This window comes from Podarcis filfolensis (genome assembly GCF_964270895.1).
Source record: "Podarcis filfolensis genome assembly, chromosome: 5".
Lineage (NCBI taxonomy): Eukaryota > Metazoa > Chordata > Lepidosauria > Squamata > Lacertidae > Podarcis > Podarcis filfolensis.
Genome location: NC_139608.1, coordinates 46,299,843 through 46,324,793, shown reverse-complemented (window position 1 = coordinate 46,324,793; position 24,951 = coordinate 46,299,843). Strand labels below are relative to the sequence as shown.

The 24,951-nt window shown below is 39.7% G+C and overlaps 1 protein-coding gene across 8 annotated transcripts in view; it reads left to right on the top strand.

The window, feature by feature from the left end:
* The window catches only part of SORCS1 (sortilin related VPS10 domain containing receptor 1), a 436,617-nt gene that overhangs the window by 254,905 nt on the left and 156,761 nt on the right, over window positions 1-24,951 (top strand). For all 8 annotated transcript variants that reach the window (XM_083616531.1, XM_083616537.1, XM_083616535.1 and 5 more), the window contains exons 6-8: window positions 14,408-14,472; window positions 20,968-21,086; window positions 23,294-23,383. In XM_083616531.1, the coding sequence (XP_083472657.1) occupies window positions 14,408-14,472; window positions 20,968-21,086; window positions 23,294-23,383 (274 nt within the window). The remainder of the gene's footprint in view (window positions 1-14,407; window positions 14,473-20,967; window positions 21,087-23,293; window positions 23,384-24,951) is intronic.

The following is a 24,951-nucleotide window of genomic DNA, read 5'->3' as shown; positions in this document are numbered from 1 at the left end:
ATAAATAAGCATCATTAGTCATAAACATGCACATATTGAGCACCTGTGAATCTCTACAGAGAGTTTTGCCCACCCGAGCCTGAAGTTATTGCATTCCTCTTCCATGTGGAGACAAAACAAATGGTAAAACTCACCCACTAGCTAAGATGAAGATGTATAATGAGGATAAGTAAATGGTTGAGAGGAAGTGAATGGAAAAATGACCCTCCATGGATTTCAGAAGTGGAGTGGTACCCCCACCTTCCTTTGCTTATTATCCAAGATATTCACCACCTGGCTCTTTTTCCTTGACTCAGGTCTGTCCCTGATCAATGGCTCTTATCAGTGGAGGCACTGATCCTGCATGGTGCGGAGTGCTCCTTTGCAAGTGGGCTTCACACTCTGCAAATGAGCACCCTACAGAATTTTCTCACTCCCTGGTCTTGGTAGAGAATATAGGGGCGAGAAGGAGATGTAACTTCTCTCCCCCACCCCACAGCCATATGTTGTTGTTGTTGGTTTTACAAAATAAATATTACCCTGCCCCACAACTTATTTGATAATTGTGTAGATCTTTCCCGTGCAAATGGCACTGTGGGCAAGGTCCTGCCCATGTAGCTGTGGTATCCAAAGGCAGCCATAGGGTGACCCTTCCTGAATCCCAAAATGGTTTTTGGCCTTCTAGGGGGACAGTGGACATGATTTTCACCGCTCAACATCTTCAAGAAAAATGCAGAGAGCAAAAACAACCCCTGTATATGGCATTTATTGACCTGACTAAGGCTTTCAACACTGTAAATAATAATGCCTTGTGGACTGTCCTTCTGAAAACTGGCTGCCCAGATAAATTTGTAAACATCATTCGGCTCTTCCATGATAATATGACAGCAACAATCGCAGATAACAATGGCTCTCAAAGTGAACCATTCAGAGTGGGATCAGGTGTTAAACAGGGTTGTGTTATTGCCCCAACTCTATTCATTATTTTCATTGCCATGATCCTGCACTTTGTTGAAGGGAAATGCCCCACCAGAGTAGAAATCATATATCGAACAGATGGAAAGCTCTTCAATCTGAGCAGGCTGAAAGCAAAGAGTAAGGTTACCATAACTTCCATCATAGAGCTTCAGCATGCTGATGACAACGTAGTGTGCGCACGCTCAGAGGATGACCTCCAAACCATCCTAAATATCTTTGTAGAAGCTTACAAAAAGCTTGACCTATCACTCAACATCCAAAAAACCAAAGTGCTGCACCAACAAGTACAAAATAACTCCTCTGCAGTGCCACAAATCCAACTCAATGGTGTAACATTGGAAAATGTCGATCACTTCTCCTACCTAGGCAGTTATCTTTCCACAAGGGCCAACATTGATGCTGAAATCCAGCATTGCCTGAGCTCTGCGTTTGCGGCTTTCTCCTGATTGAAGTGAAAAGTGTTTGAGGACTGGCACATTCGCAGGGAAACCAAAATGCTTGTTTACAAAGCTATTGTACTACCAACCTTACTATATGCTTGTGAAACATGGACCACTTATAAACACCATCTCCAACTCCTCGAAAGATTCCATCAACGGTGTCTCTGAAAAATTTTACACATCACTTGGGAAGACAAGTGAACTAATATCAGTGTACTGGAAGAAGCAAAGATCACAAGTGTCAAAGCGATGATTCTTCAACATCAACTTCGTTGGACTGGTCATGTTGTGCGGATGCCTGATGATCGTCTTCCAAAGCAACTCCTCTATTCCAAACTTAAAAATGGAAAGCGTAATGCTGGTGGTCAACAAAAGAGGTTTAAAGACTGTCTCAAGGCAAATTTTAAAAAATGTAGTATAAACACTGACAACTGGGAAACACTGGCCTGCGAGTGCTCCAGTTGGAGAACAGCCTTTACCAAAGGTGTCATGGGCTTTGAAGACACTTGAACTCAGGACACAAGGGAGAAACGTGCTAGGAGGAAGGCACGTTTGGCAAATCCACACTGTGATCAACTCCCACCCGGAAAACAATGTGCCCACTGTGGAAGGTCGTGTGGATCCAGAATTGGCCTCCACAGTCACTTACGGACTCTTTGTTAAAACCTTTTTTTGGAAGACAATCTTACACGGCTACGAGTGATCACTAAAGAAGAAGACCTGTGTTAATGTCATGAATGTGCCTGGAAGCAGAATTGGCTGTGGTTTAGTCCATGGGAAGCCAGAAGTAGATACAAGGTGGGTGGTTTGGGAGCAAGAATATGAAAAGTATGAGCTAGGACATATTCAGCTTTTAGCTCAGCCATTGACTGGCTGAGGGGTACTACAGGCAAGCGAGTAGCCTCAGTCCCATCCCATCTGTAATATTGGGATAATAACTCTAGCCTACTTTACAAGGTTGCTGTAAGAATTATGAAAATAATAATAATGCAATGTATATAAAATGGGTTGGGGATTTTGTAAAAGTGCTAAATAGATAGAGCTAGTTATTACTGGTGCTGTTATTATTTTGACTACAAAGAGGAGCCCATAGCAAAATATAGCACAAATGCCAAGAATTGATGAAGCTATAACTAGCTCAGCAAATGTGAGGAATAATTTCAAGTCCCGTTTAAACACTGACCTCTAGGACTGCTGAATGCATGGAAATAAGTGAAGCGTTACATGCTCATTGCAAAAGGAAAACAGTAGTTCTAAACCAAAATGTTCAACATTAAAATGTTAAGAATGTTTCCAAAATTGCCTTTGACTACCTCAGTTTCTTTTCCTGTATCCTGAAATTCTACATAGGGACTCGAATTTCCAAAAAAAACCAAGGTGGTGCTCAAAGCACAAGATGTCTTCATAGGGTGTTTGCAGGATGTCGGCCTTTCACCTTTCAGCTCCCAAACATTTGACAACCCAAAATATAAATAAATTGCAGCTGTCAGCTATATGTAAATGTTAAAGTTTAGTTCTTACAACTGCTTAGGAATGAAATGTGACTCTTATTGATCTGAACTTTCAGTGAATAATTACCTTGCTGAAAAAACTATTGTAATGATGAAATACCAGGTGCTGATGATCTTTATTGCCTGTTTGATTATGTGTCTTTAGAGCAAAGAAAAGTTTGACTCACTGGCACTTCTCTTCCATTGCTGTCTATGAGTTATAGACTTTTTCACACTCGTAAAAATAAATATAATAGGTGGAAGACTCTACCTGACAAGATCTTTATTGAATTTCTTGGGCAAAGAAAATAAGTGATATGAAAAGGGAGCCCAGTTTTTGAGAAATACAGCCAGAGTCTTGGAAAAAGGAGAACGGGAAGCAACAACAAATCTGCTTAGAAATGAAGAGCACAGTTTTGATTAGAGTAAGTCTTAAAGAACAAATAGGTTTAAGCTCCCCATTAATAATGCTGCACTGGAGATCGGGGCAGTGTATAAATATTAGGAGTGCAGTTTTGAAATAGTCTTGCCAGAATGGTAGTGGCAAAAAAAACCACACAAAAAACCACAAAACAAAACCCCGAAACCACCCTTATTAGTTGTTGTTGTTGTTATTATTATTATTATTATTATTATTATTATTATTAAACAAGAGCTTGATAAATTTGAGCAGTGGTGCATGAAGATTTGTTGATGTAGTGGCCTACTGAGAATGTAAAAGCTAACTTGCAGGCTGTAGCCTGGACTTCTCATTTGTTTTTCCCTCCAGGAATATCTGTATTAATGTTGCATATTTTATCTACTGTGACCAAGCAGCTACATTCAGTGCTTCCTTCTCTGTTGCAAAGGTTGCTTTGTTGTGACTTCAGCGCTGGACCTCAGTGTCCAGGCAGAATGATGGGGGTGGAGACTCTCCTTCAGGTATACTGGACCAAAGCCATTTAGGGCTTTAATGGTCAGCACCAACACTTTGAATTGTGCTCAGAAACATACTGGGAGCCAATGTCTTTCAAGACTGGTGTTATGTGGTCTCGATGGCCACTCCCAGTCACCAGTGTGGCTGCCGCATTCTGGATTAGTCGTAGTTTCCAGGTCACCTTCAAAGGTAGAAAGGTTGTTGAACTTTTTTGGGGAACCCAAAGTTGTTGAGATTTTTTTGGCAAAATCACAGAAGAAATTGCTGTTTTTCAGCTGCCATTGGCTGCCATACGTCCAGACTTTCCTGGACATTTGCACTGATTTCCACCTGGATATGTCCTGGTTTGGCATCTGTGTATCCCAATTCTTGGTGACTTTATTTACAGTGAGTGTTTAGCACCTATTAAATTTAGGCACTCTATCTACAGCAGCAATAGTAAACTTACATTGGAATGTGTTTATGGCAGTGAAAATTCCCAGGGACAGAACACTTTTCAGGGGAGAGAAAAAGAGGTGATCTCAAAGATGAGAGGTGGTGGGGAAATCTGAATTATATTTATATCTTTTATAGAGAAAAATGAGGGGATTTTAGTTCAATCCTGGTATTAAAAGCAGATTATTTCACTGTTGTAGAAATATATGTATTTTTACATATCTTATTCCTCATAATAGGCATGTGTATCTCAACCAACCAATATTTATGAATCAGTTACTTTTTATGTGTTCCCTTTCAAAATTAATGAATTTCCAAAGGAATGACCCTGCTAGCCTTTTGCAGCACATCAAAGAGTCTTGTTGCATGTGGAAACTGCCCCCCCACGATGTTTTCCATTGATTTTTTAAAATTGACAAGAAGAAGCAGAATAAGACTGAAATTCTACTCTCCTTACTTGGAAACAAGCCCCATTGAATTCAGTGGAGTTTACTTCCTAGGAGACAAGGTTAGGATTGCATAGAGTCTGCTTCCATCAGCAAAACCGCTTACACAAAGTAAAAAAGAGTTGAGGAAAAAATAAAAGCAGTGAATCACCTGATGGAACAGCTGCAATTATAAATCAATGGAAATGTAAATAATGTGCATTACAAAGTGATGTATGTATAATGCTGCCTGTTAGGAAAATAACAGACAAAACTTTTGTTGTAGAGAACTAAGGCAAAAAGCATTCCTGGCAAGAGTCTGTGCTCTGATGAGAGGTTAAAGGGGGGACAGAAGGAAGCCCACCTGACAAGCCCTTCTGCCATCCTTACCTATAAGTCTGAATCATTCTTTATGTGGGTGTGTGGTGGTGTTCAGTAATGAGTGAAAGGCATACTCTTCCCCAGTGGCGGAGGAAGCCACTTGGGTGCCTGGGGCGGCATGCCCAGGGGTGGAGAGAACCGCCCATGGGCCAGAGCGATGGTGGGGTGAGCCGCCCACAGGGGCAGGGCGCACTGCAAGACCTCCAGAATCTGCTTGCCTCCTCCCACTCACCCACCCTACAGCTGGGGGGAAGGGAACGGGTGGACTGTTTGGGCAGCACGGAGCTTGCAGTGCACCCAAGCCACCGTGTCTCTCCCAGGAGAGATGTATGGCTTGGGCGTGCTGCAGGCCCCGAGGTGAGTGCTGCCCGGCATTTTGTCACCCCCCTCAGTGGTGACACCCGGGGCGGACTGCACCCCCCGCACCCCCTTCCTCCACCTCTGCTCTTCACGTGTTCAGAAGCACCTTTCCTAACATGGGCTCAACCATGTAATTATAAACCATGGTATGGATTCCAGAATCTATCCCCACTGAGCACAAGTGAAGCTGTGGGCAGGGCACTATATTTTCCTCTGTGGGTTGACCAAACTTTGCTTTGTTTCTTTTGCCTCTTCACACAAGCAGAATGGTATAGATGTGGATGGAAAGGAGTTCTTTGTTTCCTAATGGTAGAATGTAGTTTGCAGGGAAGAATAACATAGCTCATAAGTGTCGGGCCTTATTAGCCATAAGCAAGATAACGAGAAAGTAGGATTGAATGGAAATATATCACATAGCCAAAGGAAGAAAGGAGTTATGCAGTGCTAGCGTAAGCTGAATGCTTTGATGCAAGGTAAGTTTATGTGTTGAGGAACCTAAGGAGCTTGAAATGTACCTGGCAAAATGCTAGTTTCCAGGGCATAAATTGTCCTAAACTGAGGCGTGTATATTCTGTGCTGTTATTCTTTGGTTCTGATGTACCGTTTGATGATGCTTTTGAGATACAGAAGCCCGTTCCTCACAGCTGGAGGTAGGAGTAGCAGCTCACTCTCAATATTGCATTTCTCTGATTCTGAGATAAAGCTTACCAGTTAGTTCAACACATCACACTGGTTGCTCTTGACACTTATTTTCTGAAATAAAAGAAGAAATGGGCATGGATCTATTTAAAAAACAAAAAAAATCCTGTCTCCGTTACATACTCATATAAAACAAAATAACTGTTGTACTTTTATTTCTGGGCCTCGACATAAATTCTTTTGAAGCTTTGAAGCCCTTATGGTGACTTGAAATGTTTGAAAGTGATTAAAATTTTAGGAAGCAACTTTGTAATAGAAGCTTTTGAGGGGGTCTTACATTTTTCATAGCATTATAACCGTTTTCTGCAAAGGCAGCCAGGAACATCAGTTTTCTATTCCCATTGGAATGACTCTGTCTTGAAATTCCACCCCCTGCCTCCACTAGTCTCTAACTCTCCCACCATTTGCTTTAAAATTCCAGCCAAACAATTCCATAAGTAAAACATGAAAGCCATAAGTAAAACATACAGTATATGTCACAGTGTAAATCTACATTAGGTATTTCTGCTAGTGGACTAGAGACCCTAGGAGCAATGGTGCGTACTCATAATAAAGACTGACAGTAAAAAAAAGGGTGAAGAAAAAAATATGGCTATGTTTAAACTATAAATCATGCATGAACAGTTTCAGACCCAGGTTATAAAGTTTTGGTGAGCAGAACTTTAGATGTATGCAATAACTGTAATCTTAATCTTGAAAATATTTTAAAAACCCATTTCCTGCAATTCCACGGTTTAAGGCAAAGTATATCTTGAGCTGTTTACGTTCTTAACCATGCTTCTGGATAACTTTTCAGATTATTGCCTTTTACTCACAAAGTAAAGTTTATTCATTTGGAAATGAGATGACCTACTTTATAATTATTTCTTTTTATTTATTAAATTTTTATACCACCCTATACTCACGGTTCTCGGGATGGTTCATAGGATAAAATCACAATATCAAAACACAAAATACATAATCAAAATAAAAACAAAAATAACCCAATAACCCCCCCAAAAAATGCATTTTTAAGGGGCATATTGAGTAGGCAGAGCATGTTGCACACAGCTTGAGTTTGGGCCAATTGTTATGTCTCGGCATAAGCTATCTCACAGGGTTACTTTGAGGATAAAATATAGGAGAAGTATAATTATTATTTTTATTAATATCATTTTATTAAATTTCCATACCACTCTTCATTTGAAGATCACAAGAAAGTTTACAATATAAAAGCACAAAAATATACGGCATAATAACAAAAACAAAAGTCTACAAACACAGTTTTAAAGGCCTGAGAGAAGAGGAATATATTGGCTTGAATATGTAGTAAAGGTACCAGGTGAGCTTCCCTGGAGAGAGGATTCCACAGGCAGGGAGCAACTACAAAAAAGGCTGAGCTTCTCATGGAGGAGGTGCATGAAGTAGAGCCTCAGATGATTATTGCAGGGTCTGGATAGGGTAATATGGGGAAGAGAAGAGAAGAGAAGAGAAGAGAAAAAGGAAAAGAAAAGAAAAGAAAAGAAAGCACTTTGAATTGGACCCGGAAACTAATTGGCAGCAAGTCCTGTCAGGCCAGGATCATTCCTGCTCCTTCAGAGAGAGTGTAAACCAAGCATGGCCAAACTTGGCCCAACAGCTGTTTTGGGACCACAATTCCCATCATCCCTGACCACTGGTCCTTTTAGCTAGGGATGATGGGAGATATAGTCCCAAAACAGCTGGAGGGCCACATTTGGCCATGCTTGGTTTACACTCTCTCTGAGTATAAATATTCTGCCAACGTCTTCCTAATGCTGCCTGCCCATGTCTAGTATCTCAAGCCTTAAAAAACCCCACCTTCATATGATTTTAAAATCTTGATGAAAGGAACACAGCAAGCATAGGACTATGAGAATTTGCACAGTATTTTTAAAACATACTTTCTTTTTTGGGAAAAAGTAAATTTTAAAACCTCTGGAGCTACCCATCAGAGATTTGGTAGAATTAATCATTTCTTTAAGGGTTAATGCCTTTTATAAACCCATCAAAAGCAGGCAATCTCCCATCCATCTAATCTAGGGAACCACCCATTAACTGGGTCTCAGAATTATCCAGATTGAGCTTCAGTTTGTTGGCTCTCATCCAATCCATTACTGAGGCAAAGCCCAGCACATCAACTGCAGATGTAAAGTAGAAGTAGAGCTGTGTAGCATCAGCATATTGCTGACAATGTAGTCCAAAACGCCAGATGACCCCACTTAGTGGTTTGAACTCTGAGCAACCCCTCACTGAAGCCTCCATGGGGCGAAAGAGCACTCCTCAAACATCACCCTCTGGAAGCAGAACCAAGCAGAACCGGAAACACCACAAAACCACCCACCTCTAACTAGGACCGAAGGATACCATGGTTGATGGTACTGAAAGCCACTGAGATGCCAAAGAGAATTAACCGTGACACATTTTCACTGTGTCTCTCCCAACAGAGGCACTCCAAGCAGTTTCTGTGCCATTACTGGGCTTAAACCTAGATGGAAATGGATTTAGAGAATCAGTTTCCTCCAAGAGTGCCAAGAGCAGGTAAGGGCCACCCCCTCTCTCAAGGAGGCATTAATTACCTCCCTGGCCCAACCATCTGTCCCCTCCCTGCTAGTTTTTTTTTTTCATCCAAGAGGAGCAAGGGTCCAAAGTGCAAGTGGTCGCCCTGACCGATCCAAGCACCTTGTCCACATCCTCAAGCCTTATTAAATGAAACTCATCCAACATAACAGGACTAGAAAGTGCCCTGGACACCTCTCAGGAGTCATCTGCTGTACCACATACCAAGCATTGGTTATCTTATGTACTAATAACCATCTAAGCCACTAAGTCTCAAGGTGATTTACACATCAGATAACTAAAAGTTTAAAAAACCCAAAAACAACAGAGACATTTAAAACAAGGGTAAAAACCCTAACAAGTGGACACTTGTGACCAAGGCCCATTTACCCATCTGGGAAAGCCTGTCAGAACAAACATCTCTTCAGTTGTTTCCAGAAAGTGCAGAAGTGAGCTGCTCTCATATCTTGAAAGGAGTGTGATTCTACAAAACAGGGGTGCCCATGCTTCAATGGCCTTCCCTGCTCAGCTTACAAAAGATTAAAAAAACATAAAAACATTTTACATTCTTCTTCCTGGCAGGGCTCTAAAACACAGGCCTACAATTAGGTTTCACCAAATTCAATTGAAGGGGAGGGTGTGGGGGCAGACAGTCTGAAGACTGAATATACTTAAGTGGACAGTGCACAGTTAATTCAACTTGCCTAGATATAACACGGTCATGAAGCTTACTATTGATCTCAAATAAGTCACCATTTATCGGACTAAATTTTGTTAGATTTTTGATATGAGAATAAAATAGGATATGCCCATGTGTGCCACCCTGAGTTCCATAGTAGACTAATGTCAAAAAATAAAAAGTTACTTTAATTTGGAAATGAATTTCCTTTAAAAATAAATACATCTGCTAAATTTACACAGCTATTTCCCCTATATTATGGTGATGCTTTTTGGATACTTTGCAACTGAAACTGAAAGCGAGAGAATAATATTATTTTATTATTTTGTCCTGCTGTTAGCTGCCTCCAGTAGTTTTATAATGGAAAGGTGGGGTTGCAAGCATTTTTCATGAATAAATGGAAGGATCCACATTGCTACAGTTTTGGAAAGCTCGGTGACTTCTTTGCACAAGACTGGCCAAGGACGAGTGCAATAGGAAAATTGTTTTTTGTGAATCTAAACTTCAAGGTGCAGCTCTTTTAGGGTATGGGTAATATATCACCCAAGGTCTTTCTCGGTTACGGGAGGGAATAGCTTGCTCTGCTTCCACCTGAAAGAATCTCCTTCAGTTCACAACTTGGCACTGTATTGCCTTGGTAGATTTGAATACAAATCACGTCCTCCTCTGTCACGGTGCTTTATTTCTTCAGTGCTTCCTCTGTTATCTGCATCAGGACATTATGTGACTTTACAGCATTTATTAAGTAATACCGTCAACTGCTCTAAAGAGAGACAAAATGCCACCTGAAAGATAAACCAGTGACTTTTCAAAGTCTCTGAAAAGGGAAACATCTAAAGGGACAGGATTTGGTTTATGTTTTGTGATTCCAGCTTTACTTGACAGATATAACTTGCATGTAAATTGATTAATAATCTGCTTCTCCACCACCATTTGATAGTCTTTTGAAAACACACATGCACACAACCATATGAAAGTGTCAGACTAAATCCATTGCTGATTGAACAACTTTCTTTGAATGGTGGATTTTATATTCATTTTGACCCTGCTGTACGTAGACAGTGAACCATATTCTAGTTTGAGTTAAAGGGAAATTTCAGTTGGCCACATTCTCTAAGTTAACACAGCATGCATGAAGTCACCATTTAATGCCTGCAGAATCCAGAAATGAAAGCCCCTTTCAGACAAATTTGCAGGCGAAGGGAAAGGCTTCACAGTGCCAGACTCCCCTCCCAACTTAAGTGTTTTCATTTCAGAAATGAGCCAATGCACATATTCTGCTTTGGATCCAAATCAGAACCAGAAGAAATCAGGGGTGCTTCTTAGCTGGCTTGAACAAAGAGGGAGGGAAATTATTTGTTTGCACTGTATAATCTTTTTTGGGGGGGGAGGGGGGGTTGCGCCTTTCGGATGCCTAACTTTGTAATAGATTTTGGCTGACACTGGAGTCTTTTCCCAATAAGAAAGATGCCAAGAAGGGAGACTAACAACAAGCCAGCATTGTAATTGGCAGGTCTCTCTGTCAGTGGAATAATGCCTGGAGTGCCTAAAACTCCTGGACCTATTTGTCTCCATAGTTTGGCAGGCTTCATCCCCCTCTGAAGCAGCTATCATATCTTCAAATTTCATCTCATAGAGTGAAATTTATTGGGTTTTCCTCCAGCAATCTTGAAGCAGCCCTTTCCTGTGGGGATGGCTACCCTTTTCAGATGCTCTGCTCCCTGTATTTGGGAAGCATCAACAGTAGCATGCTTCTGACATTTGCTGAAAACACACCAGGTTGGGAAAAGACCCTGCTCTGGTATCAGTTTCTAAAAAGATAAAATTTGGAACGGATCAAACAACAACAATTGATCATAATATCCAGGGAAGCTCATATAATTTCTGAACCTGGGGTAGTTCAGTCAGACGAGCATATGATTCTTAATCTCAGGGTGGTCGGTTTGGGCCCCACATTGGGCAAAAATATTCCTGCATTTCAGGGGGTTAGACTAAATGGCCCTCATGGTTCCTTCTAATTCTACAATTCTATGAAATGCAATGGCCTTGGGGCTTTACAGGTGATATTTGCACCTGCTAAGGAAGAGCTGGTTTAATATAATCAAACCTTGCTTTGGTTGAAGCAGCTACCAAATGGATCAGAATGTCCTGAATTGATTTGTAGTTCAAAATATTCTGCCAGCATCTTCCTGATGCTGCCTGCCCATGTCTAGTATCTCAAGCCTTAAAAAAACAACATCTTCATATACTTTTAAAATCTTGATGAAAGGAACATAGCAAGCATAGGACTATGAGAATTTGCACAGTATTTCTAAAACATACTTTCTTTCTTTGGAAAAAGTAAATTTTAAAACCCCTGGAGCTATCCGTCAGAGATTTGATATAATTAATCATTTCTTTAAGGGTTAATATCTCCAATTGTCAGGTCCAGTGCTTTTTTTCTAAAAAAAATGTTTAGGGGTACTCTCTTTTTCCTACTCATATTGATATACTGCCCCTCAATGAGGCCAGACTTAGATTCAGAAAATGTTTAGGGGTATGTGTACCCCCAGAAAAAAAGCACTGGTTAGATCTGTGTGAAGGAACAGAAAAGTTAGGGCCATTTTAGTTTCATAATGTCAATGGGGTTTCCAGAGATTTGCATTTTCTGTTTTCATCCAGATTCAAATATGGGATAGGTCAGAGTAGTCCAGACTGGATCAGGTCCAATTTAGTTTTACAAACTGGGGGCACAAATCAGATCAGGGGGTCAATGCACAGCCCTAACATCCATCCCACAAAATGTGCATTGAAAGTTCTACCATAGGATAGCAGTATATCTACTCCCTTGATAATATGGCTGTCAAATACACAGTTTCTACCATTAAAAAATGAACGTTTATTTAGAGAAAGAAAGGGCAGCACTGATTTATAAGAAAATATGCCCTGTCTTCCAGAGTTGAACCAAACAGAATGATTTCTCTACTTAGGGTTAACCATGAAAGCACTAGTTAGTGAATCACCTTGTTTAGTCACATAATTTATGTACCTTATTTTTACAAGTGTATTTGAAGAAAATCTGGCTGATGTGAAAAGGTCTGAAATTACTTTTCTGTGCTATTCATTTAAACGAAACAGTTACTATTATTAATCTCCTCCGAATATTACCCACATTTGTATGCTCTAACATGTATTTTAACGATTTTGTTTAATAATGGTATAACACTTACATGATTAATTCAACTAAAACCTTTGAGTCAGTCCAAATCTTTCACTGGTTTATAAATCAAAAAGCGTTTAAAAAGAATACATTTTGAAAGCCCTGAGCCAATGTTTCGTAATGTGTCTAATGGCTTTCAGTGCCTAAACCACATGGCTTTTGATTCTGCCACAAGTGAAGGCTCATTTACACTTCCACTTGTCCCATGCAAACACACACAAAGAAAATTATCAATAGAGGGAAAGCTCCCATTAGTGCCCATTTTGGGTTCCTTGAATTAGCCATTGGTCAGACTATATCTATCTACCTATCTATCTATCATCTATCTATCTATCATCTATCTATCTATCTATCTATCTATCTATCTATCTATCTATCATCTATCTATCTAACTATCTATCTATCTAGTAGTGCCTGTGTCTTGGACTTGTTTTCATATAAGTTGAATGGGTATCTTTTTTTATTTTGCAAACAGAATTATGTTCATAGTGATGAGATAGACTTCCAATGCAAGTACTGACAAGAGTAATTCAAAAGCTTCAAGGTTTCTTCCCCCAGAACACCTAATTTAGTTAGGCTTTGGCAAATATAGACTACTGTCAATGTTAATCATTTTTTATTCACTTAAATCTAGTAAGAAATAATGATCAGTATTTGTTCTTCCGCATGAATTGCTGCTGATGGGTTAGGGTCTTCCAGACGTATTTGTTGAACAAAATTAAGTAATTGAATGGATCAAGTATTTTCTTTTAACCACAATTTAGATTTTGCTAAATTACCAGTGAACTTCAGAAATGAATCTGTCTTCTCTACTAAGAACAAAACGTCCTGAAAATTCAGAGCATCCTTGCCTAGTTTAAATCCTTGTTTTTCTCCAAGAATTTAGTCACTGGTGACATTTTCAACAAGTCTTTCTTACCTATGAAAAAGAAGGAGAGTTCCCTGGGAGGAGGGATTGATCGTTAAACCACTCCCAGAACTGTAGATCTCTGAGGGGAATAGGGGTTTCCTAACAACTTTCAGCTCCTTGAATTCTTGGGGAGGGGGGTACTATGGCTGTTAAAATAGGTACCATAGTGCTTAACCTGTATGGTGTGAATATGGCCCTAGAATGTTCAGAACTAAGATTGACACACTGAAATCAAAGCAGAAATTAAGGGTATCTCCAGATTGTCAGTAGCTTGTGGAAGTGATTCAAGAACATAGGAGAACTTTATGGTCACAGCAACACCATACATTTAAAGCACTCATACCACTTTAATGATTATGGCTTTTCCCAAGGAAACCTCAGAAATGTAGTTTCCTTGTTACAAAGCTGTACAAGCCTCTGGCCACCCAATGATGTTGGACTCCAGCTGGCATGGCCAGTAGTCAGGGATGATGGGAGTTGTAGTCTAGCAACTTCTGGAAGTCCCCCACCACCACCACAACAGATGCTGCTCCCTAGCACTTGGATTCAGCTCATTTAGCATCCAGAGATGAGCCATAAATAATATGTGACATTGTGCAAATGTCCACAAAGCTTCTTTTAGAGAATTGCCTAAAAGCAGATCTATAAGAACCCATTTAAATGTATCTAACAAAGCATTTTTTTTCCTATTCGTATATTATGCTGAGCGTATTATATTTTGGTATTGCTGATCCTATGAGCAAATAAGTATATTTTCTTTTCTAGTTGTTCCTGAATCTCACATTCATTTCATAAGAGAAATAATAACTGCATGAAAATTAAGGGGGAATTTGTTTTCTAAACAAATTATAAATTATTTCTCATTAAACATTTAAGCTATGCAAATAGACACAATGTTGTATAAAATGTTCCATATAACTCAGCATACAAATACTATAGTTTTAATTTCTCCTTTTTCAGGTCTAGGATGGGTACTACTAAAGAGCCAGACATAGTCCATTTGGAGTCAAAGACAGTGGATGGCCGTAAGTTCTTTTGCTTCTTCATAGTCATTTTATTGCAAGTGTAAATACTTGGTCATGGAAAGAACATCCAGATGTAGGATATCATCAGAGAGATCTAGCAGCAGCAGCACATTACTGTCTGGTTTGGTGCTGCGGAAGCCATTCTCAAGTAGGTTGCAATTCATAAGGATATTCTGCAGCTAAATACAGTTTATACAGAAATAGAAAAGATTTGTAAGTCATGTAGGATCTGCAAGAGGAAAGCATAAAAATGAAACAACAAGCATAAAATGTTTTTCTTCTTATGGCCTGCTTCATTTGATCAGCCCTTTTTTAGGGATGCTGTGGAAGTGTGTAATATTTGAAGTTTGAATCTTGGCTTCTTTCCTCCACAAAATGGCTCACAAACTTTGGAGTCATTTCAGAATGATAGCGTTCTCTTCTCTCTGCTGTTGTCCCTGAGCTGGGGAGAGAGAGACAGAGATTTTTCAGTTGGTTTTGCTTCTGAAAGTCCTTCTTTTCCATTTCTGCCATCTTCTTGAATACCTGTAAACTGCATACCAGCATGTTTTAGTGATTTTAATGTTCAATTTTTTTTATTGTTCTTTTTATGTATTTTATATGTAGCCACAACATTTTCACACCAGACTGGGATTGTTTTGATAATGAGCTGCCAATAAATGAAACAAACAAATTAACAAACATGCCATTGAACTCAGCCAGAATATACTAGCTTTTACACAGGATCAGGCTGCTACTCAGACTTTGGAGGTTTCGTGCTCTCTCACCTATGGATAGCTTCCATGTAAAAGGCAGAATCCCAAGAAATTACCATTAAGGTAGAACTGAGGTAGATGGGAAGGAACATAATTAAGACTGATTAAGATTGATTGTACTATGTGCAATCGTATACAGTAAAATAATTAATATATTATGCTTTGTTGTATTTTACTTTGTTGTATGCAAGCCTGTGTTTCTTGTGGTGAAGGCTGGTATAAAAATACCTTAACAGATTGATTCCATTTTGACAGAGTTGCAGCGGAAGGCTCAGTGAACAGTTACAGAGAATAAAATTAGGACACATTATGCCAAATAGTTAATAAGTATATCCAGTTCAGTTTTAAAAAGAAGTGGAGTAAATAGTTTGCGTAGCATATATTTATGGCATCCAGTATCAGTTTAAATAACATTCAGCATTAATTGCTGCAATGTATAAATTTAATCCCACCATTAACACTTTTGCAAAGTCCTGAAGGGTTTTTGATCAACTGTACACTTTGAAAGTAAATAACTAAAATCCATATTTATATTTAATAGTTTCTCTTGAAGTCTGAAAGCCCATTTTAACTAAAAGTAAATAAATGAGTGTGGAAGTAGTGTCAATTTCTGCATTTTCCATTGAATGACTCTCATGTGAAGCTTATCTCAGGCTTTCATTTTGTATCCCATGGGTATCACAGCAAGCTTGCAGTAAGCTTAAAACTGAACCAGAAAAGAGTTTTAGAACGGAAGAATGAAGGGGGAGTTTTGCCTCTTTGAGGTCACCCCAAATACAGATGCTTTGAGGGTTAATATGGTGGAGTCTTTGCCACTAAATGCCTAGAGTGAAGATAACGGACAGTAAATTGTTTAAATTGTGGGCTACCGTATCATTAATTTAAATATCTGATATGCAGCATTTTAAATAGTTAAAGTCAACCTCCCCAAACTCAGCGCACGCATACTTACTACCAAGGTGAAAGTGCAGAACTGTGATTCCTAGCATTCATCCTGGCTCTGAGCACTGGATTAGTATTATGGTTTGTCTTTGTTCATCACAATCCATGTATTTGAAATCTGTTTTAGGAGGCTCTATCAAAACAATCTGTCCCTGAGCTAACAAACCTTTCCAAAAGAAAAGAGTCAATGAGACTCTTGGTGATGGATCTGAACTCTAGGTCCCCTGGACTAATAAAGCATGAGAGGTTATTTTGGGCAAATACCACTCAAATGTCTCAGGCTTATCACCGATGCTCTCTGCATATCTCTACTCCTCAAACCCACTCTGAACCTGTGAGTTGTACTTATTTATATAGTGAATGCCTTTTATGAAATGAAGCTAAGTCTTAGCCCAGAACATAGTAGAACGGATTTTCCCCCCCAAAAAATGGTTGGGCCCCACTACCAATGTGCTCATCTTGTCCTAGCAAAAGCAGGGCATGTGGTTTGCGGTGGAACCTGAGGGAAGCTGCTTAAAACAGATGACTCTCAAAACAGTGAGAGAAGTCCTTGACCACATCTGATTGTGCTGTCAATACAAGGCACCCGGTCAGCCTCATCCAAGTGTTCACTGTTCTAAGCTGCAGAGGCAAATCTACACATTAAGTAGTAGACTAGGTTGACAGAGAAATGCTGCTCCATAATGACAGAGCAGTTAACATATGGCCTCTGTAGAGCTTTATCTGATGTGCCATATTTTGATGTGTATTATGATATCCTTGGAATGAAGCCTTTACAGATATTAGGAACTTGGGAATCATATACTGCGTACATATCATATTAAGGTAAGGATCATCTGCTCAAGAATCTTTGTTCCTTATTCATATCATCAAAGAGGTAGATCACCAGGCACATCAAACGTGCTTTTATAACCAGCCTACACATAGCCTTTACTGGCCACAATGGTAAAGACACATATTTAGATTGACTGTGTGAGTCATAATTGATGTAGTTAAAAATATGTCCAGATTTGCTTCAATCAGTTTATTCTTTAAGTATTCACCAATGGAAGGTGATTGCTCCAGTTCTACAGTTTGACTGAATTTGGGAGAGAGAAGCTTCCCATCCACCACGATCCAGCACAAATAACTTGAAAGTAAATTTCACCAAATCAATGGATATGTATCACATTGCTTGTGTTAAAACAACCTGTTTCTAGGTGGTTATAAAAACAAAGGGACAAACAGCTAGCTATTCAGACCATGCAGACCAGAGCCAGTGTGGCAATTCTTAATCTCTTTTTGCTAGTCGAGATCTGGTATATTTCCAGTGTTACCGTAACAATTGAAACAGCAGCTGTTGTTGGGTATATGAGTGCTGAAAATGAGAAGCATAACATCCCAATTACTAGTGGGAGGCAGAACATCTGTGCCAGAAAAGGAATGAAATTAATTCCAAAGCTTAGCAATGGGATATATTAATTGACATGAATTAACTGTAAGTGATGAGGTGCTTCCTGTGTAACTGGGTAAATAAAAAATCCTCATGGATTGCATACCAAGAGAGTACCTGGTGTTAAATTGTGTCTCAATGAACACTACTACCCTAGCTCAAGAGGAAATAATTATTGAAAAAGAGCTGTTAAAATTCAATATATAAAAATCCTTATATTGAGTCCTTTTTTTCTTTTTCTTTTTCTTTTTCTTTGCTGTCTCACTTTCCTCACTGTGATAGTCATGGACTTAAATAGCACTGAAAGGACAATAGACAAAGTCATGGAAGATAAGGCTGTCCATAGTTGTCTTTGAGTCATAATGGTTGTATGCCACCCCCGGAAACAGACAAACTTTGGGCCAAACTTTCTTTAGCCCAAACATCACTTTCAACCTTGACCAGCCCTGCCAGCAGCAGATGTGACTAAGACTGGTTGTGACAATGTCATATACAGAATACAGTTGCCCTCTCCAGCTAATCTGCACAGATTAACAGAGAATTGACTTGTTCAACCTCCATGCTTAGCAAATGTTCAATCTGATGACAGCAGAGGGGGGCAATTTGCATCCCCACCAGACTGCTGGGCAGGGCAGAGAGATTTAAAGTTCTCCAGCCACCAAAGTGTCATGTCTACTTTTGTCACCATGGCCAAAATTGATAGGATCTTGCATGGTGAGGGGAATGGGATAAGACAGCAAACTTTTTCAGCAGGGGGCTGGTCCACTGTCCCTAAGATCTTGTGGGGGGCTGGACTGTATTTTGAAAAAAATATATATGAACAAATTCCTATGCCCCACAAATAACCCAGAGATGCATTTTAAATAAAAGGACCCAGCCCCCAGTCCTTAGTTTGCCTGTGCATGGGATAAGAGAAAGCCCAATCAGACACTCAAGCTGTGGGTTAGCCATCCTTGAACTAAACTGTTTTTATCTAATTTGGCAGAACTTTCTTATATTCTTATGTCTTTTACAAAAGCAACACATTTGAGACCAATTGCAACGGAGGCTGCAGTTATGTGCACAAATATCTCAGTGAACGTACATGTGTATGCATGCACATACATTAAGATGCACTGTGCATGAGTGTGCTCTGTGCCTCATAATGTATGAGACAGACACATTTGATTTCATGGTCACTATGTATTCAGACAGCCAGGAACCAGGGCAGCTTGAGGCTCCCATCAGCATATTCACATGATATACAGTATATGCATAGCAAGGTGTGTGTGTGTATTTCCCACATTCAGGTAATATAGCAGCTATATATAATATGGAGCATTCCTTGGTTTGAAACCAACATATGGAAATTTGGGGAAGTGGGGGGTGTTAGAAATACAGTGGAATAGAGTGTTTTTATTCCCAAAATGTCATGCCGTGATCAATCTCTTAACGTGGGAAAGAGTTCAGTGAACTGAGGCTATGGGCGAGTGCAGATGGATGAAGCTGTCATTTTTAGTTTCTCCCAGTTTCTCATTTTTCCAATCTGAAATTCAGTTTTGCCACTCTGAGTTCACATTTTCCCTAATACACATTATTGTATGTGATTTTACTTCATATACATGTATTGGAAAGCAATTTTGCCCAATGTGATGCATTTTTATATGTTAGTTTCACTAATACACGTGTTTTTATGCACACGGTTCTCTTATAAATGCTTTTATATTATATGGTTAGGGAACTGCATCACAAATTTCAGAGAAGTGTGAATTTCAAATGTTTGTTGCGTTTCGGTTTACAGACTGTTTGGGGAAGTTCAAATTAGATAGGTTTGCATTCATATGCAAACCAAACTAAAACTTTGTTTCCATCCCTGAGGCGCTAATGAGTTATTGCTATTAATTTTTATACACAAAGGGAGCTAAACATTGCGGTTTAGAATGCTACTTTGTCCCTGTGGTGATTATGCAGTTTTCAAGGGAGAAAATAATGAAGCAGAGGGACTTATTGTTTACATAATCAGCTGCCCATTGTTGCAGAGGGAAGAGACAGTGTTTTCAAAATTCATTTCCTCTTCCGTTTTCTTTCCCATCACCATTTTCTTTCCTTCAAGTAAACGTAGACTACCATCAAGATACAGCACTCAGGAATTCACTGTGATGTTCTAACTATATGCGTGTAGCTGTATTCCCTTGCTCAGTCATTCATGTTCCTCACTGTTGATATTGGATATGACTGTGCTAATTCTTTCCTTTCAAGTACTAGTAGTTGTACATGTTTTCTTTCTGAAAGAGGCTTGAGGGTCTGATGCCTTGCATGTATTTCCTAAGTGAGTCCTGTGTTTCTTGAAACTATTTTTAGATACCTTTTAAAACAATTTAATAAAAGTTCCTAGCTGTTTTCTTTTGCCAACTAAACCAGAAGTAGTAGGAATGGGGAATGCAGATTTAGAAAGAATGGCTATACTTTATATAGAAATGCTACACAGTACATTGTGAGGAAGACTGTGAACAGGTGACCTCTGTGACTTCTCAGTCTGCTCTCCAGGTGCTAACTGTCTAAGACCACATCTTAGGATTCTTTATCTTTAAACTGCACTTGAGCCAGCCATCCCTTTAAATAGAGGATGCCTGCTAGTCTCCCTACTCAGTTGCTTCCTGCAGTATGGAAGAGTAGAGGACAACTGTGAGATGGATCTTTGTGTAGGCTTAATTCTATAAAGGGGTTGCATGTACACGGAAAGAACATGCGTCCACTTTCAAAGTCATCCACACAAGAATACCTACTTTTCTTTGCCATGGAGAAAAGCACTGGAAATGTTGGGCCTAAATCAGCCTATCATGGCCACTAGTTGCTCCACCACATACCTCTGTTCCCTACCAAACCCTTAGAGTTGGCTTGACAAGGAAGGAAAACCTCCAGAAACATGCTTATAGAATTTTAAGGCAAATTTGGACTTCCCTGCTTTGGCAAAACAACTTAATAATTCTGATGGGAACTAGAATGAGTTCAGTGACTGTGAAATATCTTTAGAGTAGGGAAGGGCTGCAGGGAGAACAATTATAGAGATTCCAGTTTCCTGCACAGGCTGTTCTGACCACACTGTTTCAGTTTTTTCTCTTTTCTTTCTCCAGTATCTCTTCCATGTCTAGCAAAGTCACCCTGGCTATCCAGACTTTCCATCACCACCAGTTAGAAGTAGGCTAACAGTGGCAAGTGAGGAAGGAGCAATTCATTCCTTTACTTCTATTTTCTGAACTACATTGACTAATCTTAGTTAAGGGCATCAATTTATTGCAAGGATGAAAGCATATTTGAAACATATTTCATTGTAAGGTTGAGAGTATTCAGCCGCTAAAGGCATTGTTGTTGTTTTTGTGATTTCAGATGCACAGTACATCACCTGCAGGATGCAGAACTGCTCTGAAGCTATAAGAAGTAAACCTTTTCCAGGATACATTGACTCTGACTCCCTCATTGTCCAGGATGATTATGTGTTTGTTCAGGTTTGAACAGCTTTTCCACTGATTGATTGCAAATCATTTGTCCTCCTTCCTTGAATTTTAATCTCCCTTCCCTCACACTTGCAACAAAACAGATTGCATGAATGCTCCATTTCAGTGCATCGAAGCCAAGCATTGGTCCCATCGGGATGCTAATTGTTTCCTTCTGCCTCTACCTCAAGTACCTTATCAACACGGGGGTCATGAGGGGTTTTGCCTGGAGTGTGCACAATGTGTACCGCAATAATCTACCTTGCCAATCAGCCAACCTCATATTTTATTCCAAGAGCATCCTTCCATCTCACCAGGTTTTTAAGTTTGTATGCCAGATTCTGATATCACAATTGCAACAGAACAATCAAGTTTTTTTCTATTAGTTTGAGCTCGGAGTGTAAGGGGTAAGGGAGAGAGATGGAAGGGGAGTACTTGAGAGGAGTAATCAGGCATGATTGTCATGCATGGGCTATGATTATTGCGAAAAGGATGAAGATGAGATATATTCAGCTGAGCTGTGTTCCAGGTGAAAGCCAGAGAATATATCTGAACAGTTTCAGGTTTCATTATCCTCCTGCTGCTGTCCATTTCATAACAAAGAGAAAAGAAATAAAACGCAAGCAGAGTGGAGATGTGCTATAAATTATCTGGCTTCCAACTATTTCATGAGGTTCTGAGGTCTCTGATTTCTGACCTGGGATTATACTGGGAGTCGTGGCTGTATTGCCATACTGTCTTACTTGTCTCTCCCCGCTATAAGGGTAAGCAGAATTTGACCTAGAATTTGACTCCCCCATAGCACCTGCCCACCCAAAGAAGAACTTTTGCCAGCCCTCCTGTCTATTAAAAGAGCACATATACATTGTCTTGCTTTTTTTCTTCCACAACAAATTTACCAAGTGTCATCCATTGTTACCCATACTGTTAAAAGTATAAATTCCATTGCCTGTTACATAATCAAACAAAAGTACACATTACATTGCATTGCATTGCATAGTTAAGTCTATTGTGTGGTTTATAAAGGCCACACTGTTAAGCTTAGACTAAGCTGATATTCAGTGCTTTTTCTAGAAAAATAGGTGCCGGTACTCACAATGAAGTTGTTAAAGTAAGTGCCACACTTTTTAACAACAAAAAGAGGTGCCGGTATTGAATACCCTTTTGTACTCCTGGAAAAAACAACAACCCACTGCTGATTCTATTTAATATGGCAGTCATCACCCTTGTTGTTAATGTATGATGATGACCATTCATTTTTACTCATGTTACTCAGTGTAAGCTACTGAGTGTCACTTTTGTTTTGTCCTAAACCAATTTTGAGGGGACAGTCTGTTTCATTGGCTTAGTTCAGGGGTCAGCAATTTTTTTCATCAGGGCGCTGGTCCACTGTCCCTCAGACCATGTGGGGGGCTGGACTATATTTTGGAGGGGGGAAATGAACGAATTCCTATGCCCCACAAATAACCCAGAAATACATTTTAAATAAAAGCACACATTCTACTCATGTAAAAACACGCTGATTCCTGGACTGTCTGTGGGCCGGATTTAGAAGGCGATTGGGCCGGATCCTGCCCCCAGGCCTTAGTTTACCTACCCATGGCTTAGTTGCAGCTAGCTTTCCTTTGTAGTTTAGAAGAAATTAAGTTTCATTCATTCATTCAGGTGTTGAAAACACAGATTGCTTTGAAACATGTAACAATAAGTGTTAAGCACTCTGCAAAATTCAGAGCACTTAGGTACACTTGAGACAGCTGACCAAAACTTGCAATCTGGTATTGGGTTTGAAGGCGGCGGGGAGTTTTCCCAAAGTTGACACAAACATAAAAGGTTGTGTCATTATACTCTCAAGTCCTGATTGTTAGAAACTAAGAACAACTACCCCTGACACGAGGATTACAAATGCTGCATGCTCAAATGAGGATTCAGAAGGCTGCTTCTAGGCACTTATATTTGCAGCTTTTCCTGTGCCCTTTTGTCTTTCTGTACAAGCAATCTGAATAGGTTAGGCCACTTAACGCTGTCAGTTTTCACTGCTGACAATCTGAATGATGCCTATTTTGTCTCCTGCTGTAACTGCAGTCCCATTTTTGAGCTGTCACTGCCGCAATTGCATTCCCCTTTCCAGCTTGCCTATTATTTTCTCCCTGCCTTTGGAAAAATGAAACAGTGATGATAATAACCTTGATAATAAAAGAAAACTATGTTATATGTTGCAGCTGACATCAGGAGGCCGGCCTCATTACTACGTGTCCTATCGGAGAAATGCATTTGCGCAGATGAGGCTTCCTAAGTATGCTTTGCCAAAGGTAAACTCTTATGCTCAGGATATTCATGCATGCGCTTTCAGTTCACGGTTTGACCAGCAGACTAGCATTACTGCTTTTCAGCAGCAACTTCAGAATTGGTTTAATTTGCACGCAGACCTGATTCCTATTAAAGAAAATATCCAAGCAGGGGGGAAAAACAACCCCATCCATTAAGGTCAATATTACAGCTAGCCAAGGACATCCATTCAAAATGCAGATTGACTTTTGAGTTGGTGGAAATTACTAATTAGGGTTTCATTTTAATCATTACTGACATCTGTGGTTTTCTCTTAAAATGTTTTTCCTTTTTCTTTGTGCTAGTAGCTCCCACATTTTGCTTTATTAATGTAACTTAATGGGGATTAAAGAACAAAGCGCCTTTGTGTGTTGGCTTCACATCTTCCCTAATTAAGAACAATGAAGCAGTGGAACCTAAAAGGATATCACTGCCTTCTGGAGCTAAAACTTGTAGAAAGCTCGTGTAAAATCCGTCAGTCAGGAGGAAGCAAATTTCACTTAGAACTTGATTTTAAATCACTACACAATCAAAACTCGAGGGACAGGGAAATTATTAAGGACTGCTGTCCTTCATACAAACCAATTTGTTCCATTATGTCACAAGTTGGAAATATGGCCTATGAAATGCCTTGCCAGCTTTTCAGTATGCAATGGTTCGTGGTCTCTTTGTTCAGGAAATGACACTGAGACATCTCCCTATGGAAATGTCAGCACCTTTGGCTCTCACTTTTATTTATTTGTTGTTGTTTTTTAAATTTGATTTCTTACCTTTCCTTCACCATAAGGCTTGGGAACACGAGGTTTCAAATAACCATTCAGCCACAAACACACTGGGCTACCTTTGGCCAATTACTGTCTCCTGGCCTAATGTACTGCACAGGGTTGATGTGAGGACAGAGGAGAACCATAATATAACACTTTGAACTCCATGGAGGAAAGGCAAAATACACATGTAATAAGTAAATAATGGTGTTTTGCAATATAATGTAATGCAATTTGCTTTAATTGATTCCTTATTTTATTTTAGATTATTTTAACTAATACTGTATTTTTAAATTGTTGTAACTGCCCTCCGCAGGGAACCTCATGATGAGGGGTGGGTAAGAAATATAACAACAACTACAACTACAACAAACAAACAAACAAACAATACACCAGGGGGCTCAAATTGGGAGCTTTGGCAGCCCAGAGACTTTATTCCCAGTGCCAGTTGCTGCAGATTTTACTTACCCACCTCCTTACCACACCTGACAACCACCAGTCAGATAACTATGTTATCTGTCTCTAGCTCTTGGTCCCATATCTGCCTGTTCCAGATTCTGCCTGTTGGCCTAATTGGTCCATGCCATTTGTTTCTGACCCCAGTGGGCTCTGATATCTAACATATAAGCAAAAAAGCAGGTCAGTTATGTAGGCATTGCAAAATCTAAATGTTGATAGAGGGAGCGTATGGAAGGGGATGATGCCAAGGCAAGTATAAGAGGAGTATTTTGTTCTAAAGCAGTTGCATAGACTTGCACATAGTTTCACTAGTGATGGGGACCATGGAT